This window comes from Acyrthosiphon pisum, chromosome X (assembly GCF_005508785.2).
Source record: "Acyrthosiphon pisum isolate AL4f chromosome X, pea_aphid_22Mar2018_4r6ur, whole genome shotgun sequence".
In the NCBI taxonomy this organism is placed as follows: Eukaryota; Metazoa; Arthropoda; class Insecta; order Hemiptera; family Aphididae; genus Acyrthosiphon; species Acyrthosiphon pisum.
The window spans coordinates 37,731,529-37,745,509 of NC_042493.1; the positions used below are offsets into that span (position 1 = coordinate 37,731,529).

Genomic DNA, 13,981 nt, shown 5'->3' on the forward strand with positions numbered 1-13,981 from the left:
GATAAGATCTCCTTTTCTTTGAAAAAAAGCTCATATGCACAGGAGTGTTCCTGGACGTTGAGCAGGCATTTGATCGAGTCTGGCACCAAGGGCTCCTCCATAAAATTAAAGCAATTTTCTCTTCATACTTGTATCTACTTATAAAATCATACCTCAGCGATCACCACTTCTCTGTGCGCTCAGGAACAATTTTTTCAAATATTTCTAAAATTGAAGCTGGTGTCCCGCAAGGTGCAGTTATTGCACCACTTCTTTTTAACATTTACACCGCGGATCAACCCACTACTCAAAACACAATAGTAGCCGACTTTGCGGACGACAAAGCGCTACTTGCATGCCACGCTGACCCAGAAATAGTTGCCTCATTTATGCAAACCCATCTTGATCTATTAGCCTCATGGTACGCAGAATGGGGCCTAAAATTAAACCAAACGAAATCGCTTCACTCTACCTTTACATTACGCCCCAGAGACTGTCCACAATTACTCCTCAATAATCAACCCCTACCCTACTCTCAACATTTCAAATACCTTGGACTAACCCTAGACCGCCGGCTTACATGGGCCCCTCATAGACGCTCCAAAAGTTTAACGCTTAACGATCGTAGCCGCCAACTAAGACACCTACTGACCTCCAAACATATGCATGTGAATAACAAACTCCTTATTTACAAAATGCTACTAAAACAAATATGGGTCTATGGTATACAGCTCTGGGGATCAGCAAAGCCTACTAATATCAATAGAATACAAACCTATCAATCTAAAACTCTAAGACAAATCACTAAAGCCCCATATTTCGTTTCCAACCACACACTACATCACGACCTCTCCATACCCTTTGTTGCAGATGTGGCTAAAACACACTACAAAAGATTTCACAACCGTCTCTTAAACCATAGAAACCCACTCATGCATGATATCTCTTCCTTGACTATCCCCGGTAATCTTCCTAAACGACTAAAGCGCAACCTTGTTGATACAAAATAAAATTATGAACTTCTTTAAAAATAATTATATTAAACATTACTATTTAAAAACAATAAAGTTTCTGCATTTTTCATTGACAATCTATTACGTCGATCTGTTATAGTGTACCCAGCTTTAGAAAAAATACGCTCTCATGGTACTGAAGTTGAGGGTACACACAATCTCAACAACGCAAGCTGGAATAAATTGGGATAAATCCTTTTCATTTCTTTCCACCACATTAATGGATCCGATTTCCTATCCAGCAATGGCTCATTTAAAATATTTGTCCAATTCAACAATTGCTTCGGATCTTGGAGTGGTAATTGTAGTTGCTGGGGTTTTTTAAAAAATCGAATATTATTTTAAAACAAATAAAGTTATGTACTCAAATATATAATAAGAATAAAACCTGTAAATCGAAGTCTTTCCAGATGTCAAACTGTTCGTTTTCATTTGTATTTTCTTGAATATCATTTACTTCGTCTTCTGATACATTATTTTTTTTTGACTGAATGATTGTTGAAATACTTTGAATAATTTTCTGATATGCGCGTTGATATGATGTTGTTTTACTAAAACCTCTCTTTTTGAATCTTGGGTCTAAGATTGTTGCTTCTGTCAAAACTGGTTGTTCTTCAATCCCTTCAAATTTTTTTTCTGCTTTATTCTCCATTGTTATAAGCATATAATATATGGCAGACGGTAAATTGGCTTCTTCTTTTTTCTTTTTTATATGAGATAATAATACTTTACATAACATTATTACTTTTGAAATCGAGACTCCTTTTTCAGAACTTAGCTCTACCGTCATTTCTTTAAAGGGCTTAAAAATACTGCAATAATGTTCCATTATATCAAAATCATCAGGTGATAAATTTTCGACGTTACCAATATTCGCTAATGTAGATATTAAAGGCTCTTTAATATCAATACACCTTTGAAACATATCGTACGTACTGTTCCAGCGTGTAGCAACATCTTGTATTAACTTAAGTAAAGGAGGACCCATTTGTGTTTGCGCTTGTTTCAATTTAACATAAGATTTTGTTGATCGTTTAAAAAATTCTACGATACTCTTAACTTTTTTGTGAACATTTTTTATGTCCACTAACCCACTTTGGGCGATTAAATTAATGGTGTGTGCTAAGCATGGAATATGACACAATTTTTTATTTAAATTTATAGCACTCGTAATATTAGCTGCATTATCAGTAACGGCAATTTCTATTTTTTCTGATATTTCCCACTCATTAAAACATGCATTCATAAATTCAGATAAATTAATTGCGGTATGGGATTTTTCATAATAATAGCATCCTAATAAATATGTTTTTAAAACACATTCTATATTATCTATATAATGAACTGTTATAGCAACGAAACTATCGTTGTTCAAAGATGTCCAGCCATCTGTAGTAAATGCGATGTATTCCGAATTTTTTAAATTAGCTTTTACTTTTTGCTTAGTTTTTTCTAGTAACTGTGGTATGATAGACTTAGAAACTGTTTTTCTTGAAGGAATTGAATAACTAGGATTTAGCATTTTAACAAATTTTCTAAATTCTATGTTTTCAACAAGATTAAAAGGTTGAAATTCTTTTGCGATCATAGTTCCTAACTGCTCGTCAATTTTTTGCGATTTATTCATAGATAGTGGTCTTGGTATAAATGAATCTATTAGTGTTTGAGATTGAGAAGTTTTAAGAGGAATATTTGTTATTTTAGATGTCAGAGATGAAGATGTCGACGGTTGATTTTGTTTCAGTATTTTGCTGGACGGAAATTGTATTAGGCTCATAAATATTATCCTCCAGATCTAAATCGTGAGTCATTTCAGTGCGAACTTTTTTCCTAACCTCATATTGAATAATATGTTTTCTTTTCAAATGCCTACTGAGATTTGCGGTTGAACCACCTCTAAAAGAATAAAAAACCGAACAGTAATTGCATTTAGCTGTTTCACTATTAAATGTCGTAAAGTGATGCCAAACATCACTTGTTTTCCTACTCATTTTTAATATAAGTGAAAAAAAAATTATTACCACGGTCCACGAATAATAATTGTCAAACGAACTAGCCGATAAACAAACCACGGAAGAAATGATTATAATCTTTATAATAAAATTATCCATCATGATTTGAGCTATTTTTAAATTTGTATAGTCCCATAAATATATAATGGTACGTGTTGTATAATATTATTATAACAGGCAACAGCCTGCACGTTAGTACGTCACAGTCATTACGTCTATTTACGTACTATTTTTTTTTAGGACTTTATATTAGGTAGCAACGACTAACGACTATTGGAACGGAGTGTATTGTATAATACCCATTTAGTATAAATTACAAACGTGGAACAATTAACTAATAGGACCTAAAAAGAGCTAGTAGGTGCAATCATTCCGATTTGTTCCCCCTCTGGACTCGTACGAAATATGAATGATGCAAACGAAAATACAAAATTAAACTAGCTACTAACTAGACCACGTCACCAGGGAACGGTGGTACTAGTGATATTAGATTACCGCATCTTGTCGGTCTCAATTCGGTATTTCGTTGTAATCGGTGCGTGATACGAATATGGATCAATTTGATTTTCTGAATTAAATATAAATATATTAATGTTTATTAATTGTTTTTATTCCAAATATATAAGACTACAATAATAAATTAAAAAAACTCAAGTTGACACAGACAATTAATATCATTGTACATTTTTAATTACATATTTTCTTAGATAAAATAACTGTAAGTTATAAATGTTTTCAAATGCATACTTAATAGTAATTACAATTAAACATGCATTTTTCAATTAGGTTTTAACAGCTCTGAGATTTTTAGCAGCAGGAAGTTATCAGTTAGATGTTGGGGAAAATAAACATTCTTCAGTTAGTCAACCATCGGTTAGCCGAATAATTGAAGAATTTGTTAATGCTATGAATAACCCAAGTATTTTTGAAAAATATGTTTATTTTCCCAGAAACTTTGAGGAGCTAAATGGTTCACGTCAATGGTAAGTCGAACAGTAGGTAGGTACCTAATACTAACAATTTATTAACAAGGTATTAATGAAATTAAATATACCTACATTGAAATTATATTATTTTGTTGGTTAGATAGGCACTTATTATTTATATACATGTTTTGTAGGATAGATAATTAACTGTTGTTCCAATTTTTATTATTAGTGCTTATTAAATTTTTAGATTTTACAATAAGTATTCATTCCCCGGAACTATTGGAGTAATTGATTGCACGCATGTTGCAATTGTGCCACCTAAAACTGAGGACAACTTGTACCCAGAGCATATTTATATAAATAGAAAGGGATACCATTCTATCAACACTCAACTGGTAAGTAATTCAATATTTTATTTTAAGTGGATTCAACACATATTATATGAAAACATTTGTCAAATTTAAATTTAAAAATAAATATTAAGTGGATTTTAAGTGATTCCTATATACAAATTTGAATTGGGAAGACTAACTAAAAGATTAAATAATAAAATATTTAGTAATTGTCATTGGTTAGTGAATTTTTTTCTTTAAAGATATGTGATGCAGATTTAAAAATAATAAATGTATCTGCTAAGTTCCCGGGTTCTGCGAACGATGCTTGTGTTTGGAACTCTAGCAATTTAAAAACATTTCTAATGGACCTTCACGAAAATGGTCATGCATCGTACTTCTTATTAGGTGTGTTCAAAATATACATTGAAAACTTAAATATCTAATACTTAAGTGTTTGACATATTATAATTATTGTTTTTTATATCAGGTGATTCAGGATATGCCCTTCGTCCTTGGTTAATGACTCCGTACTTGGATCCTGCTCCACTATCCCCCGAAGCTTCTTACAATAATGCATTTTGTTCAATTAGATCAACAATTGAACGATGCATTGGTGTTCTGAAAATGCGATTTCGGTAATCTATATAAGAAATGTGCATACACTTATAAATAATAAAATAATTTACATATAAGCTAAAGTACAAATAAAACCACCTTAGACCCTATAACCTATAATATAATGTAATATGTCAAAATAAATAATAATACCTACCTATGTTAATTCCAGATGTCTATTGAAACATAGAGTGCTTCATTATACGCCAAATAAAGCATCCAAAATAATTAACACATGTGTTGTTTTGCATAACATGTGTATTACAGACAACGTGCCATTGGTTGATGTTGATGAAGATGAGATCTTTGACTTTGGTATTTATCAGACACTGGATGAAACTTTATTGAATAATAGAGGAATGGTCGACTTAAGAAATCCTGAATTATCTAGTGGACGACATATTCGAGACCAAATTGTTCAAACTTTATTCAATAATTAAATAATATTTATGTTATGTTTTATATGAGTGTGTTTTTATTATAAACTAATTAAGATATAAAAGTATTAAACAAAACTACCTATATAAGCACAATTTATTAAATCAGTAAGTAGGTATGTACTATGTATGCTGTACAAGTCATAGATATTAAAGAATATCTTTGGTACAAGTGTACAATACAAAAACATAACCTTTAAAAATCATATAATTAATAATTACAATAGTTTTCAAGGTTATGTTTTAGTATTGACAACACACACACACACACACACACACACACACACACACACACACACTTGTTGTTCAGTATTATAATATGTTATTACTTATTAGTTATTAATGCTATCACCTAACATTTTTATATTAATATTATGTAATTATTAATTATCATAGATAAGTATATAGAAGTTGTAATTATTAAATTTAAATTATTTGGTATAAAGTAGTGTTATAGTGAAATTTAAATTATTAGATATAGAGTATAAAGTAGTGTAATAGTGTAAGTTAAGTATAATATTGATGGTTAGTGTAGGTACTAGTAGCATTTATTATTTAGTCTATTCTGTGCTAGTAGTGTGGCTGTTTAAAGGATCTTTTGGCAAAATCATTGCTAAAGCTCTTGAAATTGCTTCATTAGCAATGGCACTCCTTTCTTTAGCAATTACCATACTTTCATTTTGCTCAGTTTGCTTTTTTAGTAACTCAATCTTAGCATTGTAATAGCTCTCCACTATTAAGTTACGGGCTGCAGATACATCATTCAATTTATTAGTGGCTTCAACTGCGTTCTTTAACGTATCTGCTTTTGAGAACTTCACAACATTGTTATATATAAAGTACATTAACAATAATTAGCTTACCTATAAGTTATATCACATTTCTAAGTTATGTATTTATATTGGATATCGTTTCAGTTGAGACAACTCGGTAAATGGTACTTTGGGTGGCTGAGTATCCAGTATCTCACTATCAATTTGTGATGTTTGTGCTGGTTGTAAGTATCTTTTATAAAATATTGATAGATTACAACAGAAAATAATTCATTATTTTTTATTTATTTATTTTTATTTGATAGTTTATAAATATAACTTACTGAAAGTTACTAGAAGTGGCAGGCATATCAAGGGGATCAACAAATTCTGACACACACTTTTTTGAATCCTGATGGTCAAAACTCACTGTCGATTCATGGACATAAGGATCCCCACTTATTGGTACTTCCCCTATTGTACACAGTATCCTCTCTTCTTCAGAATCTAATTGTTCAGTTTGTGGAGGACCTCCACCAGTTCCAGAGAAGTCACTTTTAATATCAGTTTTTTTTTTTTTGTTTTGGCTTTAAGGTCTTGCCATGTCTATGATCATACATTTTTTTTTTAAATTTATTCTCTTAAACATGTTTATATAAATACAATTATATATAATATACTCTCTATTCATACACACACACACACACACACACACATATATACATAGGTATTATGTATTTGTATAGAAAGTTAGTGAAACATTGTCAATAGTTATATCAATTTTAAAATATGATGTAACAAATTAATAAATAATGATTGCTTAGCTGCTAATAACATTTAAGAATATTAAATTTAATGTTTTAGAAAAATTAAAATTGAGTGTATCATAAATTGGTGTATTATATTGTGATAATTTAAATTAGATATATTTAGTCCATAACATAAGGAATATAACTAAGTGTCCTTGATTTAATATTTTGTTTTTAAGTTATTTAAAAATTTAAAATACACTACAAATCTATAAGCAAGTATACATATTATATACATCCCACCGTCTGTTTGAACATTTATTCATTCTTTATAAAAGAAAATAAATATAAATATTCATAGTAAATTACCTACAGTAATATTTGATTATAGGTAAAATATTTTTATTTTAGATATTTTCTTAATATCTTATGTTAGAACACGGATTAATAATAGTATATTAATCCGTGTGTTAGAATTTCTGTTTGTTTTACCAATATTTATATTATAATACAAACTTCAAATATTAATTATCAATTATTACTTTTCGCCATTCATGCCATTCTTTAGCCGGTCCGGGGATGCTGTTTAGCAATGTTTGGCATTCCACCCACATTTTTTTTGCTATTACCGTGGTAAAATTTATGGAAAACTTGCCTTTCCTAAGATCGGGGTTGTTTTCCATAAATTCCACCAAGGCTTCTTTTTGTGACGGTGTCATCGACTTCTTCGCCATTGTACAGAAAATAAAAAACAGAAGAAACACAAAAAGACACAGACACCGAGAAGGGATGGTCGCTATAAAAACAAAGAGGTGAAAGAGCGTAATATTAAAATATTATTTTGAATTTTCACTAATTGCGCGTGCACATACAAATTTCGACCAATGAACGGACGGCATTGCGACGTTGCCGTTCCGCACCATTCGAAAAATATTCGTGCACGACCAGTTCTATTACCAACTATTCTATTGGCGTTCAAGAATACGGTTTTTAGTTGGTAGTAGAATATCTACCAGTAGAATGGGTCGTATACGATATTCGTTCTACTACTTTCAAGAATAGGCCCCCTGGACTCGTTCCAAAGAAACGATTCGTTCATGAACGACCCACCACTAGACGGAAGCCGTCGACAACTAACGACCAATCACAGCGCTCCTGACTTTCGCCAGGGGGTCTGACGGCTGCCGGCGGCTCAGTCGCTTGCGCTAAAGTGGGCAAGGTTATTCTGAATAGAATATAGTAATGAAAATTATTTGGACAGACATTTTTTGCAGTGTAAACACTGTCGTCAGTGCTCGAATCAAAGTTACACTGATTCGTGGTACTGGTACGTAGTTACTTTGATAAGTGTAAACCAGCCTTTACAGAACATTGTTGTGATGTATGATGTAAGTTTCAATGCTAACATTTTTTTTTTTTTTTTTCAATTAATTAATTGTCAATAATTATTTTATCTATTTTTGTTTCTTTTTTTTTTAATGTTCACTTAATGTATTATTATAAAGGACTTAGGTCCGTTAAATTATTTATAAATAAATAAATAAAAAAACATCGTATTAAACGGTTTAGTTTTACAAATATTTTAAATTTACATAATATAAACATCCCAGAAATGTTGACGTTTCAACATCTCTGAAACAAGTTGCTGTAACAGTACAATTACAGCGTAGTGATGTGATGGAAAACGATTTATATTTTTAATAATAATAAATATATTATAATAACAAATAAGTTAAATTATTATTTTATAAATTACTAAATCACCTTGCTATGAAAAGCATAATAAATCAATAATAGACAATAGTTCAGTTGTTATATAATCTACTAATTTTTATTTAAAATTTAAATAGAAAGTCAAGGCTAAAGTGCACTTTACCAACCCCCTCACGATTTTCAAATTTTTTTTTCTTCAAAAGACTTATTTTTATGCTTAAAACGATGGTGTAATTTTTTTCCGGAAACTATTATTTTAGAAGTTATAGCCTTCCAAAATTTACGACTACCTATACGTTTATGCGCATGCACGCAACGCTACTTGACTGCCACGCGCAGCGCCTATAACAAATTTTATTTTTTTTACGTATTTTAACAAGTTTTGGGTGAATAATATTGTGAAGATATTAGAATAGAGATAAAGTTTAGGTCACCCGTTTAGTAAGTTTAGATAGGTTAATAGGTAGGTAACCATTAGTCGGTCATCTACCTGCTTTTTAACAACTTTGTTTAATTCCGAGGCCTACCCAAGGTAGTTAGCAAGGTAATTAGCACAGCAAATCGAGGGATATTTTCGTTTTTAATTGTCTGAGCGAGCGCAACGAACGAGTGACCCCGCACGGTTACTCGGTGCAACAAAGATGCAATTTTCTTAAACCTGTGACCCACTTGAGAAGGTGTTGCATAGCAAATCGGTGATAAATTATTATTGCACCATCATTTTAAACAGGTTAGAATACGTAAGTACAAAAAAATAACAAAAATGGTCTTCCGCGCGACATTATAGTAGTGTTGCGCGCATGTGAATAAATGTAAAATCGCAAACTTTGGAAGGCTATAACTTCTAAAATAATAGTTTCCGGGAAAAAAAAATTACACCATTGTTTTAATCATAAAAAACCAAGTCTTTTGAAAAAAAAAAATTTGAAAATTGTGAGGGGGTTGGTAAAGTGCATTTGTTCCAAAGTCAATTATTGTATTTTTGTAGATCATAGATGTAATTCTTTATTTAAAATAAAATTGGTAAGAATATAATGTCCTTATGAAACAGTCAAAACAAATGAATCACTTAATAGTAGGTACACTTCAGGAATACATACTTTTTATTATTTGTCTCAGATAAATTGTCTGTGTATTAATAATATGCATTTTATTTTGATGTACCTGTTAACTTAAAAGAGTAGGTATTTGAAATAGTTGCCAAATCTTAATAAATGTAGGTACCTAACTAATAAGCAAATTAATAATAAACAGTTGATTACTTTTTCCACAAGGTATTATCAAATAGATCTTTTAAAAAATTAAAAATAACTAAACAATAATTTATCTAGATTTTAAAAAATCTCAATTGAAATAAATAACTTATTAATTTCCAAATTGTACTTCATTATTTATAGATAATTTTATCAAGGCATGGCATACTTATGTTAAAAATAAGTATTCGTCCACAGAAACTGACAATTAAATAACAAAAGCAAGAAAAAACCAAAATTGAATATGTCTTCCTCTGATGAAAGTGATGACTTAGGTAACGTAGTAAATTAGTATTCCAAACTATTGTACTAGAAACTACCTATAATTTGCTTTGTTTTTTTATTAATAAATAGATACTGGATATTTAATAATGCCCATCACATCGTCTACATCTCATGCCATTAGTATATCTGAAACATTTATTCCACCTACTACCAACAATAAAAATATGGTTCACTATACCAATATTTCATGAGTTTGAAAAGCCATTTTCATTTGATGAATTTTTTAATAGATGCTTTAAGTATGCTTGAAGATGGTATAAATGTTGATAATACTTTATATAATATGGAAATAGATCATATTGTACAGCACCAGACTTTTTTAACAACTAATTCACCTATGAGAACAAATAATTAATTTCGAAATAAAACTGACGATACTTACCATAAGGGTACAGACCATTAGAAAAATTACCCATAAATATTATTCATGATATACCAGTCGACAACATGCATTGTGTGTCGGTGTAACAAAGGCTTATTAGATTTTGGGTCAAGGGTAAAAAAGATATTAGATTATTAGACAAATTAAAGAATGATATAAAGAAGAGTATTTTAAATTTGAGAAGTTATATGCCATCAGAATTTGCTAGATTGCCAGGATCTGTGGATGATATTGATCACTGGAAGGCAACAGAACTTATTTTATATTATGGTCATATCGTTTTAAAAGGAAAGTTAAAAAAAAATTGTATCAACAAAGTAACCACTCAGGCCACCATCCCAGATTAAAAATAATATATTTTATTTAAAAATTAAATACATATTTACACAGGTAGTATTATAATGTTTTTACACAATTTGCCTAGACTAGACAGTTGATTTGCAATATAATGTTTATTAATATTAATACATTTTTTTTTTATATAAATATTTGCATGTAAGAAGCTACAATAATATTATACTTTGAACCCTAATCATTTATTAAACTTACGACTAATTATTGGACATACCGAACTCCCGAGGAATTTATGATATTATCAATTATGAATTATATTTTTGTTATTCTGTCTTTATCATGACCATGACAAAATAAACAGGCATGATCGATTTTTCCATGTCTGGGGAAAATGCGCAGTGATAGGAAAAATTGGTTTTTTTTGTGATCATGCCTGTTTATTTAATCATGATCATGACAAAATAAATAGGTATGCTATAAACTTAGTGATAAGAAACTGTGCAAAATGACGTCATCCGTTCTCCGATATTATTATTATTATTTCTGCTGGTGAGAAGTGAGAACGACTTACCGGTTACGTCACAGTTCTTTTCGATGCGCGGGAAGGGGGGCTCGTTCTCGACCAATATTAGTTATGTTGATACCACGATTTAAGATTTATCTTTGATACTTGATAGCATACCTAATACCTATTTATTTTGTTATGGACTTCATATTTTCTAATTTCTATGACGAAGTGTCAAAGTTTTAACTTCTACATCCACAGTTAGGTTAGGTTAGGTTTACTTTTCAAAATAATTAGTGTATCCACTTAAATGGATCACCCTGTATATTACTGTGCGTTTGGTAATTTAGTTCATTCGTGACAGCCGATTATTGATCATACGTCGTTTGCCATTTTTCTAAGTTTTATTAATTCATTAATCGGTTAATTTTTGTACAAATATATAAGTTATACATTATATAATATAACTGCTATTAATGATGGCTGATTCTAAAAGGACTCCAATATATTTATTGTTTATATTTATGCATGTCAAAAAATAATATTATTTAAAAACATTTCGGTTGAGCCGTTGAGGTTTGAAAACAATCAGAATCATTTTAAAAGTTATTTCTTACAGGCAACGAAGTGGGCGGGATCAGCAGCAGCTGCTGCTATGTACTATAGTATTATATACGATATATATTATACTATATAGTAGGTATATAGTATAATATATATCGCGAGTCATCGTCACCCACTCCACTAATCATAAGTTGTCACGTGACTTGCACTCATCCGTACAATTCCGTCAAGACGGCAATACCGATTATTGTTTGTTTATAACATTCTTATCAATAGACTCCTCGCTCGACTAGGTGACCGGAATCTAGTTTTAAAAACTGAAAACTGTAAAAATGAAACATAATATTATGTTATTATTAATAAATCTAATATGTATTACATATCTTAAAGGTTCATCGTTAATGGGTTCTGCTCATTTTTTAATTTCCTATCCTATAGTACTATTAGTGAAGTGTCAGAAAACAATGATCGAATTATTATTGATCATGTGACTGAATTAAACATTGTTCATAGAGACAACTGAAGTGACAGAAGTGATAATTCAGCCGATTCAAGTCAATTTCTTGACGAAGACGAACTAATAGAAAGCATAATATTATGAATGAAAAAGATATTGAGGTAAATTATTATAAATTGATTTCACTAAGTTACGACGGAGCCGCCGTTATGAATGGCTGATCCTCTGGCGTGCCAAAACTTATTAAAGATGAGTATAAATATGCTCACTTTGTTCATTGTTATGCACATCAACTGAATTTGATTTTAAATAAAGCCACTACACATAACTGTGATGTTCGAATTTTTTTTCTAATTTGACAGATATACCAAACTTTTTTTTCAAATTCCCCTCAAAGAGTGGCTATTTTGGATAAAATCGTTAGGCATAGAATTCTACGTTTTTCAAATACTAAGTGGAACTTTAAAAGTCGTATAATTAACACTATTCATGAAAATCATGAATCAATTGTAGAATGTTCCGAAAAGATTGAAAATAGGTACTTTCAACCAAAACATTGCAATTAATCAAGCAGGCGCATTACGTCGATTGCTAAATGATAATATAATTATATTTTGGTTTAATGTATTTCATCGTTTAAAGCCACACGTTGACATTTTATACAACCAATTATAAAAACGAATTGTTGACCTATTTCAAGTTGGTGGCGCAATAAACACATAGAAAACATTCAAAATGAAAGAAATAATTTAAACTAAACGTCTGATGACGTTTTAACGTCCAAAAGAAAAATATCAAACGACAAAATGTTTCAAGGAATGCAGCTTCAAAGAATGTATGTTATGTTATTATTAATAGCGTTCAAAACTGGTTTGAGTACAAAGATAATTTATTTGCTTCTTATTTATTTACCTATATTCTCGAATTTTCCTTCATACGAAAAACATTTCCCACAACAATATTTCAACAGAATAATTTAATTTTATCCTGTGTAACAACAAACTTGAAACTGAATTAAAATTAATATATAGGCGAATTGATTTTCGTGACGTGTCAAGAAGGTTAGTAAATTTATTAAAATATATTATTGACAACAATTTTCAGTCAGTGTTTTCAGAATCATTCAAACTTATATTAATAATTAAAACAATTCCAATGACATCGGCAGAAGCAGAGAGGTCTTTCTCAACTCTTAAAATAATTAAAAAATTTCTTAGAAATACAATGGTAGAAGAAAGACTAAATGCATTAGCTATGTTGTCTATTCAAAAAAGCATGATAAATGAAATATCTTATTTTAACGAAGAAGTTATTAAGTGTTAGTACAAAAAAAAAAGATAGACGTATAGATTTAGTTTATAAAAATGTAACTGATTAATTGTATATAATATTAATCATAATTCGTAGTAATTTTACAGCTCTAATAATAAATTATAATTACTAAGATATTGTGTTTATGTTCATACATGATAAGTCAATAATAACCAATTTAGTTATTTTTTCTAATTCATTTATATTTTAATGTGGTAAAAAGATTAAAAAAAATTAATTTAGATAGGTAAGTACATTATTTTGGTATGCACCTATAACAAAATTAATATTTTTGCCATCTTACATAGGGATCTTATACATTTCTTGTGCACCATCCTAAGTGAATCCCACGAGCCGCCACTGATTAAATTGTGTCAACAAAAATAGGGGCAAGTC

General features: G+C 30.1%; 2 protein-coding genes across 2 annotated transcripts; one reads left to right on the forward strand and one right to left on the reverse strand.

The window, feature by feature from the left end:
• Positions 1–1,120: 1,120 nt before the first annotated feature.
• Positions 1,121–2,580, reverse strand: LOC107883489 (zinc finger BED domain-containing protein 4-like). The gene is made up of 4 exons (XM_016803620.1): positions 2,428–2,580; positions 1,777–2,217; positions 1,381–1,695; positions 1,121–1,303 (listed from the first exon to the last, which is right to left on the reverse strand). Exons 1-4 carry the CDS (start codon positions 2,578–2,580, stop codon positions 1,121–1,123), a joined length of 1,092 nt encoding a protein of 363 aa, XP_016659109.1.
• Positions 2,581–2,711: 131 nt separating this feature from the next.
• Positions 2,712–5,323, forward strand: LOC107883490 (putative nuclease HARBI1). Its single transcript, XM_016803621.1, has 6 exons — positions 2,712–2,735; positions 3,791–3,966; positions 4,181–4,328; positions 4,529–4,673; positions 4,756–4,903; positions 5,056–5,323. The coding sequence occupies exons 1-6, from the start codon at positions 2,712–2,714 to the stop codon at positions 5,321–5,323; spliced, it is 909 nt and encodes a 302-aa protein (XP_016659110.1).
• The last annotated feature ends 8,658 nt before the right edge of the window (positions 5,324–13,981 follow it).

Excerpts from the sequence above, each read along its gene's own strand:
- LOC107883489 (XM_016803620.1), bottom strand. The coding sequence starts at position 2,580 with ATGATCGCAAAAGAATTTCAACCTTTTAATCTTGTTGAAAACATAGAA. Across the intron at positions 1,696-1,776 it reads AGCCCTTTAAAGAAATGACG|AAAAAAGAAGAAGCCAATTT; the intron begins GTAGAGCTAAGT and ends CATATAAAAAAG. Across the intron at positions 1,304-1,380 it reads GGAAAGACTTCGATTTACAG|CAACTACAATTACCACTCCA; the intron begins GTTTTATTCTTA and ends AAAAAACCCCAG.
- LOC107883490 (XM_016803621.1), top strand. The coding sequence starts at position 2,712 with ATGTCGACGGTTGATTTTGTTTCA. Across the intron at positions 4,329-4,528 it reads ATTCTATCAACACTCAACTG|ATATGTGATGCAGATTTAAA; the intron begins GTAAGTAATTCA and ends TTTTCTTTAAAG. Across the intron at positions 4,674-4,755 it reads TGCATCGTACTTCTTATTAG|GTGATTCAGGATATGCCCTT; the intron begins GTGTGTTCAAAA and ends TTTTTATATCAG.